Source organism: Schistocerca nitens, chromosome 3, assembly GCF_023898315.1.
Source record: "Schistocerca nitens isolate TAMUIC-IGC-003100 chromosome 3, iqSchNite1.1, whole genome shotgun sequence".
Lineage (NCBI taxonomy): Eukaryota > Metazoa > Arthropoda > Insecta > Orthoptera > Acrididae > Schistocerca > Schistocerca nitens.
In genome coordinates, this window is record NC_064616.1 from 706438903 (window position 1) to 706466272 (window position 27370).

The 27370-nt window shown below is 35.4% G+C and overlaps 1 protein-coding gene across 29 annotated transcripts in view; it reads right to left on the bottom strand.

The window, feature by feature from the left end:
- Window positions 1–27370, bottom strand: part of LOC126248677 (twitchin) — a 523948-nt gene that overhangs the window by 349572 nt on the left and 147006 nt on the right. For 14 of the 29 annotated variants that reach the window (XM_049949938.1, XM_049949935.1, XM_049949939.1 and 11 more), the window contains 4 exons: window positions 25974–26060; window positions 19090–19176; window positions 6628–6714; window positions 165–251 (listed from right to left, as the gene is read on the bottom strand). The exons of 3 other annotated variants lie outside the window; for them this stretch is intronic. In XM_049949938.1, the coding sequence (XP_049805895.1) occupies window positions 165–251; window positions 6628–6714; window positions 19090–19176; window positions 25974–26060 (348 nt within the window). The remainder of the gene's footprint in view (window positions 1–164; window positions 252–6627; window positions 6715–19089; window positions 19177–25973; window positions 26061–27370) is intronic. 12 more of the 29 variants (XM_049949931.1, XM_049949928.1, XM_049949929.1 and 9 more) reach the window with 7 other exon arrangements.

The following is a 27370-nucleotide window of genomic DNA, read 5'->3' on the forward strand; positions in this document are numbered from 1 at the left end:
TAATAATGATTAATTTGTAAGAAACAGTGACATGATCTGCTGGAAGAAATTTAAGGTGCCATATTAATGAGTATACTATCTTTTCAATCAAGCAATTTGGTAAAGAAATGTCTTCTGTTTAATGAAAAACAAATGAATACAACCAAAATAGCATCCAGGTTTACCTTTCCAGGTTCCACTTTCTTTGCAGGTTCAACCTTCTTTTCTACTGGTTTCTCATCCACTTTTTTCGCAATTTTTTTCTCCTCTTTCTAAAGACAATAACGAATTCAAATTATACTTATGGAAGTGAATTAAGATACACTGATGATAATGTTGGGCAAATACAAATAATATTCTCAGAAATTCAGTTGAGTCTGCAGCAACAATGAGAGCTTCAGTTCTATAAAGATTTCCAAAAATTGTGATGAACAGCATGTACCCTTTGGACCGGGAAGGAATAGACCTTCCAGAAAATGACAGTCAAGTTCTGACTGTCCAGAAAAATAATGGAGTTTGGAATCCTTACTTTATGATTCACTTAAATCAAAATTCTAGTTTATGTATATTATTTTGCATGTGTAGCATGACATATGTCAATATTATGTTTAGATGATTTTATGATGATAATACAGTTCACAGTTACAAACTGTAATGCAAGTATGTTAAAACAGACGTAACATTTTAAGCATTCATATTTACATAACAGCCAACATATACTCTACAAAACAGATGCAAGTTAAAAGGAGTTGCTAGTTGTACTTGACATGATCTTAGAACAATAAAATAAAATGAGGGATAATTAGAAATAAACAGCTCAGTTTTATTGATTTCTTATGAGATCACATACTGACTGGATAGCTGTAAGCAAATTTGCATCCTTCCAACTTTATTTTCACATACTGTTCATGTTAGTTTTTGTCTAGCATTCTGAATAACAAAGATTCTATAAACATTTAGGTAACACTATCAAGTGTAACACTACTAAATTGTATATAAAAAACAGCTTTCCAACGTACCTAGTATTTTGAACAGAAACTGTGTGCAAAAAAGATGTTTTGTGTGTGTGTGTGTGTGTGTGTGTGTGTGTGTGTGTGTGTGTGTGTGTGTTTGCTAATTAGTATATAGTTTTTTAAAAATTTTCTATGCAATTAGGATGCTGCATAATAATATAGAACAAATGTCCATATGTTTTGCATTAATTAACAACAAAATTGATATACCATTAAAGTGTGTCAACATATAAATTATTTTCAAGAAGTATGAGTAATAGTACTTATTCACAAAAATCTAGTTGATGTAACTTCAAATATATTATTTAATCTCTTGCTTGAATGAAGAAAAAGGTTTCTAAATACCTAGCTTTGGTAGGATCTGTAAACAATTACTCCTGAAAGACCGTAACACATAAGAAATGTGTGATATCATAATTATGCTTGAATTCACTCTTATGATTGCAGCATGCACTATGGTTTAGTAAATTAAACTTAAAAGCAAACCAGTTTTTGGCACAATTTTTATGACAGTAGCCATCATTGATGAAACGGATTTTTTGGAATGTTCTGTTTAGTGTGGATTTTATGTTATCTACAGGACCATATGTAATGAGAGTCTACTATTCATTTCACACTAATTAGTTATGTACAAAATCCTGAAAGTATCTCAACACTGTTCAACCTTTCACTTCAAAGTTGTGAAAGTATGTATATGTATTTTCTTTACTGAAATTTTAATAAAGAATATGTAGTCAGAAGTTTAGCTAACTTTTCACCACTTTCAGTGAGTTTACTCATCACTGAGTACTTTTATCTCCAAACTGAGAAGTCATGGTCTGTCAGATAAGACTTGTGTTTCCCCCATATAAGTACCTTGTTGTAATTACCAACAAGTATTACCTATTGCAGGACAAAGTTAATTTTCACAGGCAAGAATCATCACTGAATTAAACAAGTAATGCATGGCAGTTGGCAGAAAAAACTTGCTTTATAAATATTATACTTACAAGATAATATGTTAAATAATCAAATGCATGCTCAAACACATAAACTGCACAATAAGCTTACAGTAAGCTTTTTACACAATATCTGCTGGTAAATTCATAGATTCACACTGAGAACATTCAGTTTAGCAAATGCAGTAATAGTGCAGGTTTAAAAATAGATACTAATAATGAGTGGTTAACAAACAACATGCAGAATAGTTCTGTTGTAGTTTCAACACTGTGATGATTATCCATCATTGACATCACTAAAAAATTCATTGTCTGCATCACATTCAAGTTGTGACTTAAAGGAAATGGAGGGTGACAGTACTAGAATGACATGTTGATGCTGCCCTGCATTACAGTTTATTAAGATAAGATTAGGCCACTTCTTTGACAATGATATTAACAATTGTATGACTGAGCCAGTTAGCATGAAACTGCATTCTGGATTACCTTTTCCAGTACAAGTTTCTTTGCTGGATCAGCCTTTTTTCTGTGTGCTGCACTTCCTTATTTTCTTTAATAATTTCTTCCTCTTTCTAAAGATAATAATAAGTTTGGCTATCAGAGTAGGTGTGAACTGACACTCCTTTAATAAGTTTGGTTGGAGGGGGAGCGCGAGGGGGCTGGGGGGTGGGGGAGGGAGATTTTGGACATGCTGCGAGGTGTTGTCCCTCGTTGCAAGAAGTGAAGTCCAGCTCATTAATCCTAGGGGAACTTGGAGGTGGAATAAGCTCTGCTCATTATACTAAGGGAACCTGGAGATTAATGAAGACTTCACCAGTTTAATTTGTAATGCTTTCACAAGATGCAAGTCAAAAAGAATGGAGTATAAATCTTCCTGCATCTGAGCTGTTCCCCCTTTCATGGGAACATCAGTATGCAGAAAATGCATTTCAGAATAAATAAGTAAAATATTCTAAAAAGTTATATGCAAAAATTTACAGACTTTAGACAACTGAAGAAGAACCATTGTGTGGTCAGAATTCATTTGTATTGATTTCTCCATCAGTAATTTTAATAAGTTTGTTCTTGAAATATTTGTCAGTAACAACTTCAAACATTTTCATTTTGTATATATTGCTCATCACTGCATTAATATTTTTAGGCATTCTTTTGTTCTTCTTTAAAAAAGAGAAGAGAAAGGGAGAAAGATTTGTTTGGCTTTTGGATGAAAGTGGACTCATTAAGAAATCAAAGGGTGTAAACATTCTTCTGGCAGAAAAAATCTAAAAGGGTCAAAATATAACTTTGGTTGGGGGTTCTCATTATTACCTCAAGTCATTACAGAAAATGGAAAAAAAAATCTAAATGTCAACGAGCATATCAAGATGTCAGGTTTAGTTCCACTGGATATGAGTCAGATGTTTAGTTTTACACTGCCTTACTGTATGATTAAAAAAAATGCAACTTCAAATATACGTTGGCAACCATTTCACTCCCTTCTGTACCTTCTCCTGCTCTTTGTATTATAAAATAAACTATACTTGATACTCTAACACTGTGTCACTGCCCAGTTACTTCCTAATGTATATTTTTCTATTAATTTATATTCTGATCTACTCTGTTTAAATTATCCTCCAAGGCAGGAGAGCATTTCTGGGGATATCTTGGTTATTGCAGTAGAGGCCACAAGTTATAGCCCATGTTTGTACCTTCACATCAAATACCTTTTGCTGCTCATTTACACATTCATGTGATCAAACGGAAGAGCAAAAGGTAAATAAGAGAATGGAGTCATTAAGGGATATACGAGGGCCGTTCAGAAAGTAACCTCCGGTTGATTTAAAAAAATACACCAAGTTAAATAAAAATATTTTAATATATACATCTTACAACTACATCTTTGCACTATTTTTCTACATAGTCTCCATAGCGATTGAGGCACTTATCGTATCTCTTCACAAGCTTTGAAATTCCTTCTGCATAAAAATCACCCGCTTGTGCCTGGAGCCAGCCTGTGACCGCATCTTTGAGCTCTTCGTCGTCATCAAACCGCTGTGACCCGAGCCATTTCTTCAAATGCATGAAGAGGTGATAATCACTTGGCGCCAGGTCTGGGCTGTAAGGTGGATGGTTGATAACGTCCCACTTGAAGGACTCAAGAAGGGCCGTTGTTCTGCGAGCAGAGTGAGGACGGGCGTTATCGTGCAAAAAAACGATACCGGAAGTCAGCATACCACGGCGTTTGTTCTGTATAGCCCATCGTAACTTTTTTATTGTTTCACAGTACACGTCTTGATTAATGGTCGTACCACGTTCCATGAATTCAACCAACAACACCCCTCTGGCATCCCAAAACACCGTTGCCATCAGTTTTCTGGCAGAAAAATCTTGCGAGGCTTTTCTTGGTTTGGTAGGCGAATTTGAATGTGCCCACATCTTTGATTGTTCTTTTGTCTCAGGGTTCACGTACTTAATCCAGGTTTCGTCACCGGTCACGATTCTGTTTAACAATGGTTCTCCTTCGTCCTCATAACGTGACAGAAAGTCTAATGCAGAGGCCATTCTTTGAGTGTTGTGGTGGTCGGTAAGAATTTTGGGCACCCATCGTGCACAGAACTTACGGTAACCCAATCTTGCTGTCACTATCTCGTACAAGAGAGTCTTAGAAATCTGTGGAAAACCAGAAGACAACTCCGACATTGAGAAACGTCGATTTTCACGAACTTTTGCATCAACTGTCTGAACGAGTTCGTCAGTCACCAATGATGGTCTACCACTCCTCTCTTCATCATGAACGTTTTCTCGTCCACTTTTAAATAAACGTACCCATTCACGGACAACTCCTTCACTCATAACTCTTGGTCCGTACACGGCACAAAGCTCACGATGAATAGCTGCTACAGAATATCGTTTGGCTGTAAAAAACCTTATGACAGCACGCACTTCACATTTGGCGGGGTTTTCTATTGCAGCACACATTTCAAACTGCCACAAAAACTAAACTAGCGCAGGTACGACGTTCACTCGACCACGGCTTGATACCGACTGACCTGTTGAGTGCGTGAACGCACAGATGGCGGCGCTACTCCCCCCACAACCCGCACTGTGACCAATCGGAGGTTACTTTCTGAACCGCCCTCGTATATCCTTAAACGCAGAATAAGATGGAATGTAATTTTCAGTTACAGTACCTGATGTGTCATCTAACTGAAAATTACTTTCCATCATACAGTATGTTCAACAATATAATAACAAGGGTGAAAATTTACAGTTCCAAGCATATGATTTTCAATACTTTTTCAATGAGGATTTAAAAAATGGAATTTTGCTTTGCCCTTCCAGTGCAATGCAATTTTTCATCGGAGGAATTATAATACAGTAAGACACAGATATATATTAATTTTTTATTAAAGCACCCAGACTTGAAATAACTGACCGAACACTTCATTATTTTTTTCATTATTTTTTCAGTGGTCTGGTGATAAACTTCTGCTTCTTGGTAATGGAGCTATTGGAAGACTATTGCTTTCATCTATGGCAAACACACAAGAATCAAAGCAAATTTGTACTTCCAGACACTGAGGTCACTGTGCAAAGGTGAGAATAAACAAGAGGTACAGGAACTTAAGAAAAGGTTTTGTTGTCCATGACAATGTAATTGTTCACACTTGCAAGTAACATGATCTTTGGTTAAGAGTTTTTGATGAACAATATTAAAGCATACATGGTCATCCCCAATGTTGCACTTCTTAATCTTAATCAACTCAGCTATGTAAAACAATTTATGGGTGGACCCCCTTAAAAATGGTCTTAAATATTCAATGAATTCATAGCTGAGTGGCAGATTTTTGTCTGTAAGCATTCAAAGAATGCAGACATGCCTTTATGGAGATTGGATAACTGTGCTGAAATTGATTTTTTAACTCTATGGCATATTTTATTCAAATGCCTTGCAATGCAATAATCAAGCAATCCTACTTAATTTCAAACCTCACTTTTTATACTGTCCATGTGCCATATCAGGTAGCAGAATAAAATTAGCTTCTCTTGAAGCAAATTCATGCAGCTTCATAATATTAGCAGTCCTTTTGTGCATTTCATATGCCCAGTAACTTAATAAACATTTCCTTAGAACCAATGTGAAACATACTGCATAGAAATGACAGTTGACACTAAGTCAGAATATGTCATGAGAGCTATTGCATTATACAGCGCTTATGGGATAGCACTGTCATATTTTGAAAATATGAAATAAATTATAATAAACTATTAAATGAACACATTGAAAATGTTTACCTCTACTACCCGATGATATATAAGAACACACTCGCTGAACCACTCACTCACTCTCTCCTGTCCAATTACTGTCACACTGTTATTTTATCAGTTCAGCCTAGTTGCTTTGTAAAGCACACAGCGAACTAACACTTCACAGAAGCAAAGTACATCAGTAGTCCTATTACATGAACACACAAACAGATTGCGTTTACTTTTACATTACATTAAGCTAAAGCTCTAATAAAAGTTTTTTGGGACAATACAACGCTGATGAAAGTTTGTTTAAATAGCGTAACAACAGATCTAAGCAAAAACTGGCAGTTCTTAAACTCTATAGCTATGCAGCAAATTTTGTTAAAGAGTAACTGCAGCAGTGCTACAGGGTGCAACCAAGTGGGGATTCAAAAAAAGTGTAAATTGATAGTGCACTAATAAATTACCTTATCAGGTTCTAGCTCATTTATGAGGTCAGCCTTCTTTTGTGGCACTTCCTCATCTTTAGTTATGTCAATTATTTCTTCCGTTTGCTAAATACAACAATATAGTGGAGCATAAGTGTGAGGGTAAATACAAATTAAGTGAATGAAAAAATGAAACAAAAATGATTATTTCTCAAATATCTTGCTTCAATGCAGCACCAGTTTCTCATCTGTGAAATTCACTCTCTAAACAAGAGTACATCCAGCCACTCTAAAATAAAAGAATAATATCACTTAATCTCATCTATTTTCTCATTCAAAAAATTAAATTGTATGATATTCAGATACTCTGAAAAAATGGTAATAGTGAGACTCTGAGCATGTTGTGAAACAGAGACATTTTATACCTTAAAAATTAACTGTAATGCAGTTCACTAACAAATAATGTAGAAATTATGTACAGTAATTTGCAATTCCTCAGAATTACATTAAAACAGAAAAATGAATTTTCCTACTGCTGTAATCATATAAAGTTGTGACAGAATGGAATGAATTATCAGAGAATGGTACATGTCAAATCAGCAAATCAAGCTAATGCAAGTTAAATCTTTTTTCTGTAACGTCATATGTCACCAAAAAAATGAGGAAAGTTGTACTTAGTAATTCAACCACTTTAATCAGGCAAGATTCTTCTGATGGGAGAAATCATGTATGGGGTTCCTCAAGACTCAATCCTAGGTCCACTACTGTTCCTCATATATACAAACGATCTTCTGTCGAATACACAACAAACAGAATTTATTCTTTTTGGAGAGGACAATAGTATTGTAATCAATCAAAGGATACATACAGCAAGAGAAGAAATGGTAAACAATGTTTTTACAAGTATCATTGCCTGGTTTCCTGAGAATGGTCTCACTCTCAATTTTATAAAGACACAAAAGATTCAGTTCTGTACATCTAGATGTACAACACCAATGATAAGTGTAACACATGGTACGGAAGTAATAAATAAAGTGGAAACTTCAAAATTTCTAGGTGTCCATATTAATGAGAATTTAGACTGGAAAAAGGACGTTTTGGAACTCCTAAAACAAATCAGTTCAGCCACATTTGTGATTAGAATAATTGCAATAACATAAGATTGCAGAAAATCTAAAGTTCATTATTCCACATTAAGGGTGTCTTGAGGACAACATGGGGAGCACAAGGGGTGCAACCAAAATTTTTTATCACTTACCCAGTGATACAAAATTTCTGACAGCAAAGCAACATTTGAAAACAAACTGAAAATGTTGACAACTACTTCTGTTCAGTTACAATTTATCCTGCAAATGATCCATGAAACATGAAACTAACTCATTAGTCCCATCAACAAAAGAAAATTAATGCAAAAATTCGTGTACAGTAGAGCCCTGGTGATTCAAGTTAACTGGGGTTGAGGCAACCTCGAATTACAAAAAACTCAGATAATATGGAAATATCACTAAATCAATGGGTAAATCAGGAATAAATGTTTCATGAGCAAACAATGATTAAAAAATAAATAAAAACAATACAACACAAACCTGCGTTATATGTACATATGTGGAGACATATTTCCAAGTTGCAAAAGTACACGCTACATTTTAAAGAAACTGTCCATAGTCCATTGTTTTAAAATAGAACCTTGTTTTTTAACAACAATGTCATGCCATTTTCTAAGAAGTATGGTGTAATTGGTGTAGCTTCTGCTTGCTGCTCAATGTAGCACTATGTCACATCTAGCGCTGCCAAACCATCGATGTAAGTGATGACAGGTATAATGTCTTCAGGCAATTACTCATCATCACTGTCTTCAGAGGGTTCACTAACCATTCAACAACTGCAAAACCAGTCTCTTCAAACTGTTCAACCATTTTGAAACGTCACTTGCATTCACATTTTCACATCCAGAAGGCTTTTTCATCAGTTCTGCCAATGGTAGGTCATCTTCATCTGTACTGAAGGTATCCATTTCAAATTGTATAAAATCTGGTTCCATTACTTTTTTAGGGTCTCCACTCTTATTTTAGACCATGAATCGACTATTTAGTAAACTACAGCTTTCATCATATTCTCTCTCTCTCTCTTTTTTTTCCTTTTTTATTTTTAGAAATTCTGAATCAAACGATGAGGATACCTTTTTTTTCAAGCATTGTAAAATGCCTTGGTTCTTAGACTGAATTAAACACATCACATTAGCGGTAAGAACAATGCGCAAGTACCTTCACATTATAATTCTTCCTCATCATGGTGTGAAAAAGCATCGTCAAGCGTTGAGATTGCTTTGGAAGGGAAGAACATTTTCTTTGGCTATCTTTTGGTCTCTGGAACAAAATCTTCGAAAAACCACTTCTCAAAAATATTTTTGTCCATCCAAGCAGATTTTTGGTGGACATACGTAACAGGAAGTGCAGAAGCAGGGATATTTTTTAAAGCTCCAGGTCTCCACTTGCATTCAGCACAGCAAGAACTGTTAAACTCTCTCTATGTTTTTTGTAGCCTGGGGAAGCCTTTTCTTCTTTTGAGGCTAGACTTTTAGATGGAAGCATTTTATAATTTCATCACAGTTATACAGCTGATCGAGAGTAAAAGATTTTCTTCTTGTAAAAATTTTCTTAATTTCTCATAAAACTTTGTAGCAGTTTGAGAATCCACAGAAAGTTTTTCACCACAAATTTCAAGCTGCTTTATGCTGTATTGCTTCTTCCACTTATCCAACCATCCTAAACTTGCAGTAAGATCGTCATCACCTTCCTTTAACTCATTTCCAAAAAATACAGCTTGCAGAATAGGCCCTGAAACTGGGTTTCCTTTTTATCTTTGTTGAGTAAACCAAATGAACAAATCTTCACTCATTTTTTCATACTCAGATTTCTTCATTGACTTCTGTTTGATGATAAAACACTTCTTTGATGAAAATTTGTCAATTTTGTCTCTGTTTATATGCCAGTTTCCAACTTGCACTTCACTGACTCCATACTCAGCATCAAGTTTTTAAAATGTTTCTCCTTTGTCTAGTCTTTTTTCAAAGCCTACAGTTTCACATTTAGCAGCACAAATTTTCTTTTACTCCAACCACTCATTGTAATGTATGAATTAAAACATCAAGAAACACACAGTTACATGTACAGTACACAGTACATATGTACAACACTTTAAAATCAATGTGACATGGGTGGGCTCACTACAGTACAGATGTTACTTCACAACCAGCTAAAGTACATACAACAATGGTCAGCCAATGTTGTAAAATGTGTACTGTACTGTTACCTATGCATATTGTATTTTAATGAGCACTGTTGCTGAGTAGGCACAACACTAGGGGTAACAATAAGAATGGTATGGACTGTACAATTAATTGTTACGTGGTCCCAGTTAGTGAAAGGTTGACAAAGAAGCACCCTCCTTGAAACCCAATGGTGCCAGTCCATCTGTAATAGAATTGCATTAGCAGTCTGATGCCAAAGTTATTTCTGTGCATTATGAATGAAAACTCTAAGTAGGGCAGCTTTACCTGTACCGTACATGGAAACTGAAAGAAAGTTCAAAATGTAACACATTGGAAGCTGTGTAAAGCATATGTATGAAAATGGGTTTTTACTCTCGTTTTATGTAAATTTTAATTTTCTTAAGACCAGCTCAAATCAGACAGATCCTTGAAATTCCAGGGCTCAAATTGCCAGGGATCTACTGTACATGCAAATTTTGTGCAGTGGTAGGAGGGAGTGCCATGAACAATACATTAAAAATACTGACCAATGTGGTGTAATCACTGGGGTGGGGAGTGTTTAAAGGTCACTTCTTTTATGGTTGTCTTGAATAACTCAAAAACCATAGATTCTCATGAAATGTTCTCCGGAACAAAATCAAACTACATTAAATTTCCTACAAGAAAGGTCCTATTCATTTTTCTCTAGTGCTAGTAGTTTCTGGGTTGCAGGAGATGGAAAATTTTCTGCTTATTAAAAATATTGTTTTAATGGTCTAAAATTGATGTTTATCTTTAAATGAAGTGGGTAAAAACAAATATTAAATGTGTGTAACATGTCTAAGTGCAGTAGATCATTATTAAGGGATAAACTGTATTCCAGGGTGTAACAGGGTGGATGGGGGAGGGGCAGGGGGGGGGGAGGGGGCAGGCACAGAGGAATGTGTGAAATGGAAGCACAAGGGAAGATAGGTCACTGAAGTGTGTTCATTCACTCCCCTTCTTCACAGGTCTAAAAACTTAAGATTGAGCAGGTGATTACCCACTCTACCTATCCCAGTATGTCAAAAGAAGCAACAACAGGACGTTTCACAAAGTTATACTGACCCTCCACAGTATGCCTTATTAATCACTGGCAACACAGTGTATAGACATGCACAGTGTGTTTGTTTTCCACAGAATAAATCAACGCTACATGGAATGCAGATACGAGTTTTGTTAATAATACTAACACAAGGAGCACGTGTACAGAATCTACATAAATCTCTGCACACTGTTCTACATTAGTAGAGAGGAAAATGATTCTTAGTCATCCTATACACCAGCTGTAATTTACTTCCAGAAAAGGCAACTTCCCACACCATGAGTGTGGTTACAGTCAGACTTCACTTCCTGAGCATTTCTTGCACAGTTATCTTGTGTGGACAAACAAAACAACTTCACTGAGCTCGCATTTATACAGTAGAGTTATTTTAGTTTATTAAATGAGTATTTATCTGCATTTGTTAAGTGAGCTTTTATGTAAAATACATTCCTGTAAACACTGTCTGAAAAGTTTTTAATTTGTAAGAATGTTGTTGTCAGTAACCTATATAGTGTTGGTGGAAAAGGGATTGGACTTGTAAATGTATCACTTTGCTGCTCTCTATCATTGGCAACATATTATAAAGCCATGTAATTTTGTTGTAGTCATTTGATGGTGAATTAATGAATGACCAGAAAGTTCTTGCACTTCTCCCATCTTTAACTATTTTACTGGTAGACTGCATACATCTTTTTCATTCATGAATTTCTGGCACTTGCAGAGAGGGCATCACTGAGTGGAGCCACTTGTCACACTTCCACACTATATCTTCGAAGATGGGTATGAATATGTCTGATGGAATGTGACTGATCATGTTCATGTTTAGAACAGTAATATGCTGTAATGCACTGCTTGACTTATGTTGAAATATTTGGAGTTCTTTAATAGCTAGATGACCTACCTCTGTTGCAGAGGGGGACAATTTCAGCCTCTGGCCCTCTTCAGATGTTGGGAGAGTGGAGATTGGTGCGAGGCTTTTCATACCCCTCATGCTGTGAAAATTATTCCAGACAGTGATAGTGGAGACAATGAAACTGACATTACTGAATTGTACTGACAGCATGTTACATTTGGAATTAGCTCTTGAATATGGTAGACAGCTGACAGCTCCAACTGTTGAGCTTTGTTTACATAATAGCTCACTTAAATAAGTACTCATTTAATAAAAAGGAAATAACTACACTATATAAACTAAAGTTCAGTGAAGTTATTTTGCCTAATCACATAAGAGAACTGAACCCGAAATGCTGAGGAGGTATACTCTGTATGTAAACTGAAAATGCGAGCAGCACTTGTGGTGAGGGAAGTTGCTTTTCCCAGAAGAACACTACAGCTGCTGTACAGGAAAACTAAGAATCAGTTTCCCCTCTAGCAGTATAGGATAGTGTGCAGTGATTTACACAGATTCTGTCCACATGCATTTCTTGAATTAGTATTATTAATAACTCACATCTGCATTCCATGTAGTGTTAATGCAAAACAAAGACTCCACAGGCATGTCTGTGTACTGCATTGGCAATGATTCATAAGATGCAATGTGCAGGGTCAATATAAGTTAATTAAACACCCTGCAGTTGTTTTTTTTATGTAATTGTGTAGGCAGCATGGAGAATCACCTGCACAATCTTCAGTTTGCAGACCTATGAAGGAGGGAAGTGCAAGAACATAATCGGTGACCTACCTTCTCTTGCACTTATACCCCACACATCTTTCCTTGCACTTCTACCCCATACATCTTCCATCACACTTCTACTCCACACATCCCCCCACTCCACCCTGTTGCACCCACAGAACACAATTTACCCCTTAATACAGCTCAATTGCACTTATATGTGCTACAAACATTTAATATTTGTCTTAATCCACTTCATTTAATGATAAACATAAATTTTATACTATTAAAACATATTTCTAATAATCCACAATTTTTTCCATCCCCTGCAATACAGAAACTACTAGTCCTAGAGAAAAAATCCATTTGGCATTTTTTGTGGGAAATTTAAGGTGGTTTAATTTTGTACTGGGAAATATTTTAACTAGAAGCCTCTGTTTTTGAGTTATTCAAGAAAAATATAAAAAGTGACCACTAAACATCCCCTGCCCCAATGTTTACACCTCATCAGTCAGAATTTCTAGTATGTTGTTCAAGGCCCCCTTTCCTACCACTGTACAAAAATTTGTGACTACATAAATTTTTCCCAGTTGAACTTAATTGGTCTTCGTTGCCTGGATTAAATAGTCACCGAGTAACTAAACTGGTTAACCATATAAATCAAATGAGTAATCACTACAGAACATAGTCATAAAATCACTTAAATAAATTATTCTGATAATCCACAACCCTCACACTCCATGTGTGTACACTTTACTTAATTAGAATGAATCTGGTCGGGAACAGTTAACTGCAGCACAGAATCATATGAATATGGTTCTGTGCTGCAGTAACTAGGGTCAGACAGGGCCAGTACCACAAAAAAAACCATCTGCACTGTCCACAAGTATAGGAAATATCATTATATAGTATGCAATTTGAGACTCTGGCTTTGACTAAATGGTAAATATTTCCAATACATTTATGGAGTGACAAAAATTAAGAAATTAATCTGAAAGGGCAATAAGAATGGGACACAGATGTAGCTGCAATATTTGGAAAAAGGTTTTGAAATGGGAAAAAGGTTTTGAAGTGGGAGAGTCAACCTGTACAGAATAGGAAATTCACTATTTTACTGCACAAACTACCACCTTTTTTTTCCTTCTTTAGGTCCAGTAGCATAATGTATGCCAGATGATGACATGATTATTAGAAAGATGCACCAGAATACCTACTTATAATAATTAATCTTTATTAATCAGAGACTATTTCAGCATCTGTTGCCATTGTCGACTACCTGGTTGGTTGTTGGTTGTTTTGAGGGAGGAGACCAGACAGCGAGGTCATCGGTCTCATTGGATTAGGGAAGGATGGGGAAGGAAGTCGGCCTTGCCCTTTGAAAGGAACCATCCTGGCATTTGCCAACTACCTGCAAATACAATTTTGTTGAGAACATGTATAAATGTAAATGACATTTATATTAAGGTGGTTATATTGTACTCACATCCATAATGACATGACATCCATATTACATCATTAGTCAACTGTCTTATAACTGTCAATGTTTCGATTAGATGGTATATGACATAAATATATAGGAAATAATATGTTAATTATGGTTTGACAGTAGTTTGACAGTTCCACTCTTATGGCTCTAGAGTATACAGATGAACAGTAATATTATTTTATCAACTATATTTTGCCACAGTTATCTTTAGTTTTTGCATATGTTATTTCTGATTTATCCATTTTCGTGTTCTAAAAGTTCAATACAGTATTTGAGGTAGTATTTGTGTCTGAATTCTGTATGCTTGTTTAATATTTCTTATGGGTATTTTTTCTTGTGTATATAGAATTCCAATTCTTCGAGAACCTTTTTGTATTCTGTACAGGATTTGGAGGGAATTTTCGATTTTATCAGTGGTGTGGTTTTGATTTTCCAAATTTAGAAACATGCCCGACTGATTATTCTCCCTGTTTCTTATGTGTTGCTTATATCTTTACATACGTACTTGATACCCTCGTGTTGGTAGATATCAAAAATATCCACCAAAAACTCTACTAACTAACCATAAAATAAATTTCACTTTGGAAATGGAGAAAGATTTAACTACCTAGAACTAGACCATTAACTATCTAGACTTCACCACTGGCAAAGCAATAATCACCACAAATTTGATATCTATAGAAAGAATACCACTTCTGACAAAATTATAAATGCCAATTCCTGTCATCCAGTGTTGCATTAACTAGCATTTTTTCCATTCAATGATTACTCTGTAGAGTAAACCAGCAACTCAAAAAGAACTTTACACACTTTGTTATATAGCCTATACTTTGATAACAACATAATCACAAAATTATGCTACAACTGTAAAACACCAAAGCAGAACACATTACATAATGAGAAATGCCTAACTCGAGAAACAATACCTAAACAAAAAATAAAATACATACCAACAGTGTACATTGATAGAATTTCCAACAAAATTATTGCAATCTTTAAAGCCACAAATATTCAACTACGCTTTAACAACAATAACAAACTTTCACTAAAATTACTTTCCACCGCTACTAGAATATCCACATGTGATAACCCAGGCGTATATAAAATCACTGTGGCAGCTGTAATAGCTTTTACATTGGCCAAAGAGGAAGATATTCTAATGTCAGATGTAAGGAACCATTATTAGAGAAAGTGAGAATAATCAGTTGAGCTTTTTTCTACATTCGAAAAATCAAAACCATACTGCTGATATAATAAAAAATACATTCCAAATCCTGCAGAGAATAGCAAAAGGTTCTGCAATGAATATTCTTGAAGAATCGGATACCTATACATACATGAGAAAATACCTACAAGAAATATTAAAAAAGCATACAGAATTCAGACACAAATACTACCTCAAATACTTCATTGAACTGCTAGAACATGAAAATGGATAAACAGGAATTAACATATGGAATAACTAAACATAATCATGACAAAATTTAGTAAAATAATTCTGCTGTTCATCTGTGTAATCTTTGTAAGCATATAATACCATAAGAGTACAACTATCAAACTACAGTCATACCATAATTAATGTATTATTTTTAATATATTTATGTCACTTACCATCTAATCAAAACACTGACAGTTGTAAGGCAGTTCATTAATGATGTAATATGGATGTCACGTCACTCTAGACATAAGTACACACATGCTTCCCCTCCTTGCTTCCCGACTTAGCAAGTGGCTTTGCAGTCACTTTAATATAAATGACATTCACATTCACATGCTCTTCCAAAATTGTATTTGTAGGTGCTTCACAATGCTGATAAATGCCGAAATAGTCTGTCATTAATACAGATTAATTATTATAAACAGCTATTCTGGTGTATCTTCCAAATAATCTATTACCACTTGCTATTATGATGCCTACAATCATCAGACACAGTTTCTCTTGAAAACTGTTTTGTTTTTTAATGTATAATTATACAGAGTTCATACAACTATTTGACTTTAAATGATTGATGATGATTAGAGAATATACAATAAAAATTATAGCAAATAAGGAACTGCCCTTTCCATTGGTACAAGGAATAAAATTTTTTCCTGAAATTGAATGAAAAAACATAAATTACAGTATTTTAAGAAGACTGGAAACTATTTTTATCTCAGTAAATGGGACTGAATTTTTGAGGTATCTTAGTTAAGTGTCTGCTACTTAAAATCACTTATTTTCAGTGAAACTGGTTGAAATTTTAATATGCGCCTTAATATCTCTCTTCAAGAATGATTTAAAAATAGCATACTTTAGTCTGTCTGGAGATACACCTTGCAGAAATGATGTGTTACATATATGATCAAAAACGACTATACCAGGAGAATTGCCTATCAATATTTTTCCTGAAATATTATCTGCACAATTATTTCAAGCCCCCTTTATGAAATGTTGGAGTATCATGAAATTAGCTCAATGGTTGTGGTACTGAGTTTCACTTATGCAGCAATGCTTTTCCTTTTAGATGATTGTATTAAATTTTTCCATTATGTTTGAGACTACTCTTTTATACTTACGAAATCATCCCATTCATTTACAGACTTCCAAACATCGCTTCTGACTTCTATTCCTCAAATTATCCTGATTTTATTTTCAGAATTAATTTTTAATGCAGTTTAAAAACTTTTTTTAATAACACCTCTCTATACAGAACATTTTCCTCAGTAATATGAAATCAGTAGTAAACCTGAGCTCATTGTTATCATTTTGTACATTATAATTTTGTGCTACATTTTTTTGCCAACTCAACTTTGAAGTAAATAACACTTTGTTTTTACTAAAAATTCATAAACAAATACATGGCTAACTGTTAACTTTGCTTCAATTGTTTCAACAACATATGTCAAATTTGCTCCCTGCCTCTCACTACCACACCCAAGTAATTATAATTTGAAAATTGTAATTACTAATATTTACAAATTTATTTGGAAAAACACATACCACTTGAAAATATGTAAACAAAGAAGAGTGATATTAAGGCGACAATATTGTGCTTATTCATTACTGTTAGAATCGTTGACCGGAATTTCATCCCTTTTGCTCAAGCAGTTAGTAAAGCATGCTATCACAATTTTCTGAGGTATTTCAGGGAGGATGTAAGGCAAAGTTGTCCAGATATGAGTCACAGAAACAAGCGGGTGCTCTACAATGACAACACATGTCCAGATAAGTTGTGCATTGCGCAAGTTTCATTTTCTACAAGTAAGATGCCAGCAGCTACCAACCCATTGTAGGTATCAAGTATCAACCAATGTAGCTTCTTTCTCATCGCTAAGAGGAAAGTCAGTTTGAAGAGGAAAAGATTTGATACAGTTCCTAAAATGCAAGCAGAACTGTAGAAAAGGCAAAATGCCCTAACCAAGTAACACCAGGAATAATTTCAGAAGTGACAGTAATTCTGGCAAATACACATGCTTACTGAACCAGGTTTAGACTGAAAGTAATGTTGTAGAACAAGTAAAAAGTAATTGTTGTAATTAATACATTTCAGAAAATTTTGGATAGATACTCTTAAATAATGGTGTCACCTTATTTTTAAATCACTGGTACAGACAAAAATATTTATTCACGCATTAACAGGACATTGTGCATCACAATATATTCATGGGCAAAATAAACTCCACATCATTGTCATGTAAAATTCATTTTCAGATGTACAAATACTCCTGGAATATGCATGCAAAGCAAACCTGAACTTTAGCTAAAACTGATTAGTTAACATATGCAGTAAAGTAATGTGATAAAATTCAGTATGCTTATTTATTAATACTAAGAATAGTATAAAATTTATATGTCTGTCAATCTGATTTCCACATTGTGTTGTGTTATATCCTGCGACTAGTGTGGTGTCGCTGCGTATGCATGTTTGAATCAGTTGTCAACTGTATCAGTGCTGGCCGGTCACTGGAGGCTGCCTGTGGAAGGTGTGCACAGGGCTAGGTCTCCACCATAGCGTCTACTGGCAACTCACGCATATATATGCGCGGAACAACACTATCTGTCTCTCTTATGTGTCTTCCAGTGTGCTGTCCATATCAGTGTACTGTGTCTTGTTATGTGGGGATTCATGGGCTCTGTTGTCCATTGTAGTTGGGTGCTTCATGAATAAAGCCGTATTTGGGTTACTTTGGACTGGTCTCATGTACTACTTAGTTACAAGACAATTGGATACCATCCTTGTCACCAACTGTGTCATAATTATGTATTACATGAGACCAGTCCAAAGTAACCCAAATATTACTTTATTCATGAAGCCCTCAACTACAATGGAAAACAGCCTCCCTTTAATCACCACGTAACACAACACAGTACACTGATGGAAAGGCACACAAGAGAGCTAGTTAGCACTGCTTGTTGCATATATATGTGTGAGTCACTGGTAACAATGTGCTGGAGACTGCATGCACACCTCCTACAGGCAGCCTCCAGCAGCTGGACCGTGCTGATACAATTGGCAACAGAGTCAAACATGCACACACAGTGACACCACACTCAGTGCACACGTAGTAGTCACAAGATATAGCATGTTGTGTTAATTGCGGTGTTTTTAATGACTACTTAAGTATAGCCACAGAGTAATCTAAATACGTGTATTTATTTAAGGAAAGCAAGAAAGAATTAGACTATAAGCATGTATTCTTGTCAGGAGTTCAAAGGGCTTCTCTGTCTTCTTTAACAAGCTTCAAAACACAAAAGGCATGCCACTGGAAACACTGAGAAACTGAAGTGGCTTTTCAGCCACCAAAGAAAATTATTAGCCAAGCTCACTTCTGAAGCATCATACACCATCATGTAAGAACGTATAATTAGTAAAGATAGTTAGTTAATTATACTAGAAGAGTTTATAATAGCTGCTTCTCTCTAACAATGTATTCTACATGCTTAAGAGTTCCACTAACGGACCCTAATGGACTGTTTGAAGTGTCTGGATTCTGTTGTATCTACATCCCATTGTTGTGAGTAAGAGTGAGTCAGTGATAATTATAAAATTGTATTACTCAATTGTAACTGAAGTCATACACAGAATTACCTTAAGAGGCTCCAATTTCTTTGTTGGTCCAACTTTGTTTTCTGGTGGTTTCTCCTCAGTCTTTGTCTCAATGATTTCCTCAGTTTTCTAAAGATATCAGTGAATTATGTTGTCAGTGTGAGCATAAATCAGTATTGACTGAGTGAAGAATGTGATTAAATCAAAATGATTTCACAGTTCCGAATAAGAGCATGCTGATAGAATAGGGTAATTGTAACTTATGCCAAAATAAACAAAAATTATCTATGATGTGCAGCCATATATGTCCTTCTATACAGGGAAAAGTATAAAAATTATGATTTATGTGTCTGTAAATGTTTTCTGCGATGTGTCGATGCAATATAATCTTCACAGTTTCATTTCCACAAATGTTTCAGAAAGGCGTTTCTCTCTTTCTCTTTCCATGTTCTGGCAAAGTGCTAGTGTATCACAGACCAGCTCCTTATGTGGGTATTGCCGGCGAGCATTTAAATCTTGTAACAGTTACTCCACAACAGTTTAACAACGGCCCAGCTGACTGTTCATGTAGCTCGCAACTCGAGTCTGTCACCCACCACAGCTCTGCATGATGCATCTTATTGCATCAAAGTCTATGCCAAGCAGCAGAGATGGCAAAACTCTTATCTTCATTAACAAGATTGATCAATATTTGTATCTCGACTGCCTCCTTAGTAATGCCTCCTCAATAACTGCCTTCCCAAGTCCTATATTGCATATTCACTGCTATGTATGTGATACAGTGCTGCAGTTGTTCCACATAAAATTATCCACATTTGCATGGAATGTGAAGGCCCCTAGAGTACAAATTCTTAGATTATCTTCCACACTGCCCAAAAGATCCCTTATTTTTACTGGTGGTCAAAATATGGGCTTGATAATTTTCTTAGGCAGAGCATGCAAGGTTCAAAACGTTCTAGTAAAACCCATGCCCCTTGGAGGGGAACCGTTGTGAACAATAAATCGACACCAAAAGTCACCAATATACCTCTAGTTTTTGGGTGTCAACAAGAAAACAACAACATATCTCCCACGTGATGGAAACTACTATGAAAAAAATCAGGGGGTTCCAATGGGCTTGCCTCCATCACCTGTCATGGTAAAGTTTTACACAGAAGAATTTGAAAAGATTGCACTAAGAATAGACCTACTACAGGTACACTGACAACATATTCGTAGTGTGGCAATATGGGAGGGGCTCTTTAGACAAGTTCTTCAACCACCTCAACAAGATTCATCAAAACAGTTGCTATACCACCAATGTTGAGGGAACAACTGCCTCTGGTTTTTGGATGTCCATGTAAAAAAGAAACCTGATGGCACTCTGAGGCATAGATTTTACAGGAAACCACTCACAAATCCTGTATCTTCCAGCAACTAGCTGCAATCATCCAGGACAGTGATACTCTTGTCTGACAGCCCTGGTGCCCAGAGCAAATGTCGTATGTGATAACTGCAATGTATTGATGACACTGGACCACCTAAAAAAGACTTTTGCTTCCTATGACTACAGACACGATGAAATTAAGAAGACTCTGGGGGCACAGAGACACAATGACAAGAGTAAAGAAGGAGCAAACAATGAAAGAGAAAAGAAGATTGCATTCCTGCAATAAGTTGGTGCAGCCTCCACAAGAATTGGCCAAACTCTGCCTAAGAAAGGTATTATACACATATTTCGAAAACTTGCAAACATAAGGAAGCTTCAGGTCATATATCATATTCCATGCAAACCCTAGAAGTCTTCCATCAGACAAATGCAGCACTGTCTCTCCTTGTGTTGCACTGTAAACATATACAACATAAGACTAAGGCAGGACAATAAATCTGCACTGACTGAGCACAGCTTAATGGAAAAGCACACGTTCAGTTTCAAAAAGATAACTGTCAGCTGCTCAGCTAATGGTTTCTGTGAAAGCATTTTTAAAAAGGCAATCAACATAGAACTGTTGACAAATTTGTTAACCAAGGTAAGTGTTTTGCCCTCAGACCAGCTAAATAACCAACCTTTGAAGAAATAAGATGGGAGACTCAGTGGGGTGCATTGCACAGGGAAGTGGTGGATAGATAGTGTATGTGAATTGCCAGCTATATAAAGGACTGGCCAGGCCACTGTTAAACTCTTGTGAAGCACCTGTTGCAAGATTTAAATGCCTGCTGCAGTACCTGTATGAGGATGTGGCCAATGATACACTGGCACTTTACCAGAAGATATAAAGGGAGAGAGTAGTGTTTCCAAAATGTCATACTCGCACTCTGATCTAATACAGCAAGAAACCTGTGAAGATATCATTACATTATGATTCTTACGAATATTTTTGTAATATCTGACAACGAACTGAAAAATATTATAACAGAATAGCTGTGAAACATACTGCTAGTACATTTATGCACTAGAAGTATATTTAATGTAACAACAGAAAAGATACACAGAATATTGATTACAAAAATCTAAAACAGTAGATACTAACATCCTGAGTGTTCTCAGAGTGAATCTTTCACTCTGCAGCAAAGTATGCACCATTTTCAGAACTCGAACCCAGTATGGTACACATTTTTAACCTGCCAGCATGTTTCGGCATACTTATTATTAAGCATCACATTATATTAAAAGTATGTGTTCAGGATTTGGCGATTATTGATCAAACCGATAAAAAATTTCTGAGAGCCATAGCATTAATTGCATACTTCACAAATAAAACACATAAATCTAGATGAGGTTGATATCATTAGAACAACACCAATAGCTGACATTTTTTACTTTCATAGGATTAATTACAGATGAAATATGCTATACATTTGCCAAAACCTTGTAATATACTCTAATACATTTAATTCAACACAAATGTCAATTTTTATTGGTAAATAAAGTGCTGAACACACTGGGTAGTGGACTTAAGTATATTTTTCAATCAGTAAATAAGGGGAATACATACTGTTCACAATACATTATGTTACTATTGTAGTCAAAATTCCACACAGACATATCGTCCTGAATTCATCATGTGTGAATATGAATACAGAGATAAGTCAACAGACAATACTTCAAGATGTGAAAGGTTTATCAAATATATATTTTGTAAGCATGGAATCCATTCAAAGACTTTGCCAAAAAGTCATGGAATACAATTTAACAGAAAGGGCAAAAATTTATTGGGCCAAACAATTAACTGTATGCTGGAAACTGTTAATAATAAACAATGTGTAGTTGCTGTTGTTTCAGCTCCTACAATCATGCCGGTAGAATCTGTGCAAAAAGATAATTCTCCCACAACTGAAGCAAAATCTGCTACAAATTAATCATATACTCCATAGATAGTAATGAATTAAACTGTGCAAATTGTGGCCTGTTTTGGGATGTAAGGTATTTGATGTCACTGACAACAATTTTACACTCCAGAAACTATATTTCTAGAAGACCCATGGAGCAGGATATGACTTGTTTAAATATTATCTTTCTAACAGACTTCAACAGGCAGATATACAACTTACAGATAGAGTTTAATCATCAGCTCTGCGAAGAGACCTTCGTTTTTTTCTTAATACACCATTGGCCATTAAAATTACATCAGGAAGGATAACAAATAATATAACTTCATTGCTTACGGATGTACAATACAGAAGGAAGATTCCATGATTAAATTTGAAGCTTATTTGGGTTTATACAGGATATGAAATTAAATACACAGAGGTGTCATTTCTAGTAGCAAAACTGGCTCTTGCCCAGCTGGGCATCAGGTCAAACTAAGCTTGGATGACAGACAGGAGTAATGCCATTCAATGCTGGTACAGCTCTTTGCCAGATTCCATTAATCTTATGTGGTCGGCAAGTGGTGACATGCAAGTCACTCAACAACCCACGAACAGATATTATCAGCAGGTGAGAGATCTGGATAACATTCTCGACAGAGCAACAGTTGAGCACACACTGCCACAAGGTACGTAAGGACAACACGGGAAACATGGTCTTCTGTTAACTTGTTGAAAGATAACATTATGGAGACCTCAAAGATTGGCCACAGGTGCCAGCCAGACAAGTCAGGAAATTACCACTAAGTGAACTATATGTGAGTGTGTTTTTCACCCAAAGGCAACTCACACCATCATGACAGCTGCTGTGCCCCATGACATTAAAAATGCAATCTCGCTGCATTCAGTCTCCTTGGAGCTGCCATGCATTCATCATGACGCTGTACACAGAACTGAGACTCATCTGAAATGACAACATCTTGCCATTCATTTGTTTAGTGTTGTCATCTACATCTACATCTACATGGATACTCTGCAAATCACATTTAAGTGCCTGGCACAGGGTTCATCGAACCACCTTCACAATTCTCTATTATTCCAATCTCGTATAGTGCATGGAAAGAATGAACACCTATATCTTTCTGTACGAGCTCTGATTTCCCTTATTTGATCATGGTGATCGTTTCCTCCTGGAATTTTCTCCACAGCTATGAAATGACATTAGGACCAATTCAGATACCATATTGATTGTGGGAAGCCATTTATCTGTCAGTGATTCACTCATACATAATATAATCTAAATGTGTTTACTATGCCTTTCTGCTTCCCTACAAATCAGATATCATGTGTTAAATGCACACAACTAACTCTTATAATGACGCGTACAATATTTGCCAGTACAGACTGTAGCAGGCAAACTAAGCAGTATTGTAATAGTGTCATGCATGTCTCATTTCTGTGTTGAGGCACCCTGGTTTAGTGTGGATATTGTTGCCATGATGCTATGTTTATCTGTGAATTTCAAAATTACCTTCACTTATGGATATGAGTTCCATATAAAGGACCTCCATGTAACATAGGTATACCTAATATTTTGTAACTACTTTAAGACACAAAACCAAGGTTTTTACAAACCTTTTAAGCCCAATGGGTTTTTGTAAACAGAACACTTATGAAGAGTACATTGATATAAAGTTTGTTAAAGTTTACAGCAAAACTTTTCACATGAAAGGTGGGCAATATTGCACAAATAAAGACAAAGATTGTGATCCAGTGCAGTATTACATCCAATTCCTTGTAAACATTGCATGACAAGGCAGAACCATTATTATGGTCACATCCTTAGCTGTCTTTTAGGGCATTCCTGCTATTTTTTTTCATTAAAGTTTCATTGCAAACTTCAACAAGCATCATAACACTTTACTCATCTCATTAACTTTCAAGTGCTGTTAAAAACTATATAACTTAATTTATAATGAATAGCGTGCACACACACACACACACACACACACACACACACACACACACACACACACACACAGTATCAACTTATTGCTTGGTTCCTTACGATACGTGTTGCACCTCTGTTGCAAATTACTTTAGTATGGAAAAATAAAATCAGCTGTTATATAGGGCACAAATGTTCTAAATTAAATCATCATGTTAATTGATGGCCACACATAATTTGAAAGAGTATCTAACTATGGAGTAATTCTGTCAGGTAAAAAATAAAAGCAAAGAGCTAGTTTCTCAAGCCAGGTTTCAAAGTGTTGTAACAGTAAGAAGGGCTAGTCAGAACATTAAACATGTAGAAAATTTATTTTTGTTCTACACACAAATAAATATAACAGCTAACGTAAAATTGTGGTTTAAACTTGGTTAAAGATAAGTAAAGACTGTTCTTCTCATCAACAAGTAGGGAAAGTAGTGAAGGTACTAACACACAGGACGTTGATAGGCACTCTAGCTTTCGGTAACAGATGTTCATTTCTGTTTCATTAAACAGGCACAGTGACAAACAGAAAAACTGGAGAAATCTGGAAAAGTTAACATAGTGATGGCATGAATCAGGAATACAGATCTGGAGAGAGGCAGAAGGAGTGACTTGAAACAAAAGCAGTCACCCATTTCTCTTTTCTTCTTCTTGACACAAATAATTTTCCATGAAGAAGCTCTAAGAAAATGAATATCTGACTATGAAAAGTCAATCCACTAATAGATTCCTAAATGTCTGCCTGGACTATTGGTAAAGGTCAATGTAATAACTACTTTATTTTTTGACATAGTTTAGATAAATACTCAAAAATGTGATAACATTTGCAGTAATAATTATTTTTCCAAATGAATTGGATCCTGATCTCGTATAAAAGGAAGGAGAGTTGGGGTTTAATGTGCTAATGATGTAAAGGTCAATAGATACACAACAAAACCTCAGAATAGAGGATTGTGTTTTGATTATTGTACCAATACAGCACATATTTAATGCAATAGAGGAAAGACCATCACTCTTTGTGACCTGATATAATGGAGGACATGAACTTTGTTCTGTACTATGTCTTATAACCAAAGGAAAGTATTATGTGACTTTTGACAGGGTTCAGATTTCTGAAAATAAACTGGGACTGAAAATGTCATGTTAGAAAGATATTACTCTGATCTAATAAAATGAGACAAACTTATTCTTTAAAACATATTTTGAACATAAGGTATATGAAACAACTGCAGAACACATGAAACAACTATACTTACAAGAATTTTAAAGCATTCAAAGAATATCCCAAGCAAAAATATTTAAAAATAATGTACAGAACATAATATCAGAAATATGAATCAGAGAGAGGAAATGCAGAGCTTGATCCAGGTGAATGCAGAAAGAAGCATGAAGTATTGTCAAGATTATATCAACCTTTTAATAAGAAGAAAGAAACAAACAGAAACCATGACCAATAGCCCCTCAGAATAACAAGCAGACAGGTAACTCAAATATTAATTTTCACACTGGAGCGACAGTAGCAGTAAGAAGAATTGAATTACTGCTGTAAAGCACTGTATTAAAATCTGTTGATTTGTTGCATTTAAGGAAAAAGTATTTATTATGCACAAAACTGAACAGAAACTGGAGCTGAATATTGAATTACCTTCTGTGGCTCCACTTTCTTTATTGCCTCAGCCTTCTTTTCTGGCACTTTCTGTTCTTTCTTTTTCTCAACTTTTTCCTCCACTTTCTAAAGACAACAATGAATTTAATTGTAAAATAGTATCACTTGTTTATTAAGTAATTTTGATATACTTTTTGACTCAGTGTTTATGGAACTTAAGCAACTGATTATGAAAAATGAATCTTAAAACAATCCAAGCCTTTTTTTTTAAATTTATTTCTGGTGACTGATTTTGGTGAAATCTTTTTTTGACCCAAATGCAAAGAGTCCACTAACGTCTCATTACGAATTTTGTTGAAAATGGTTTAATCAAACCGGTCACCAGAAATAAATGTAAAATACATAAAAATTGGCTTGGACTGTTTCAGGATTCATAATGATATAATTTAAATCCCAAAGAATTCTAACATTTCCAGAGATTAGATCAGAGATTACATATTTTTCATTAAAGAGCTCTTCATTATTGCAGCATCTGCGTTACAGACACGGAGTTAAAGTGCTATAATGAAGAATTATTTAGAGACTGAAAGTAACTGGAACATTTAAAGCATAATCACTAAAACTTTCTTGGTGTTTGCAATACTGCAGATCAAAACCACTTGCTGTAAAAAGTTAGACTCAGATTTTTTTAAATAGTTCTCACTCAGACTTTATATCAGTCTCTATGGTTTTAGCCAAGGATCTTTCTGACTTTGTAGCAAAATATGGGGCACTTTGTTTTCAAAAGTTCCAAAATACATCATCCAAATGAAATTTTTTTCATGTATATAGTCTTCCTATTTTCTTATATCTCAAATAGTACTATTTAAATAGAAATGCAAATACTTTAAAGTGTTTAGTAATCTCAATTTTCATAATATGAATTCAAAATGAAATAAGGTTATTCCAGACTGAAATTTTCACTCTGAAGCAGAGTGTGTGATGATATGAAACTTCCTGACAGATTAAAACTGTGTGCCAGACCAAGACTCAAACTTGGGACTTTTGCCTTTTGCACCCAAGTGCTCTACTAACTGAGCTATCCAAGCATGACTCAAGACCTGCTCTCACAGCTTTACTTCCACCAGTATCTAATCTCCTACATTCCAAACTTCACAGAAGCTCTCCTGCAAAACTTGCAAGACTAGCACTCCTGTAAGAAAGGATATAGCGGAGACATGGGATAGCTACAGCCTGGAGGATGTTTCCAGAATGAAATTTTCACTCTGCTGTGGAGTGTGCATTAATATGAAGTTTATTTACAAGACTAAAGAGTTGATTGTGATATCTGGAATATTTTGGATCAGGCAATAAACATCAAACAACTGCTAAAGGACTGCAAGCTTTCTGAAACTTGGTGGGAAACAATGTCGAAAATAAAGATCAAGACTGGACCC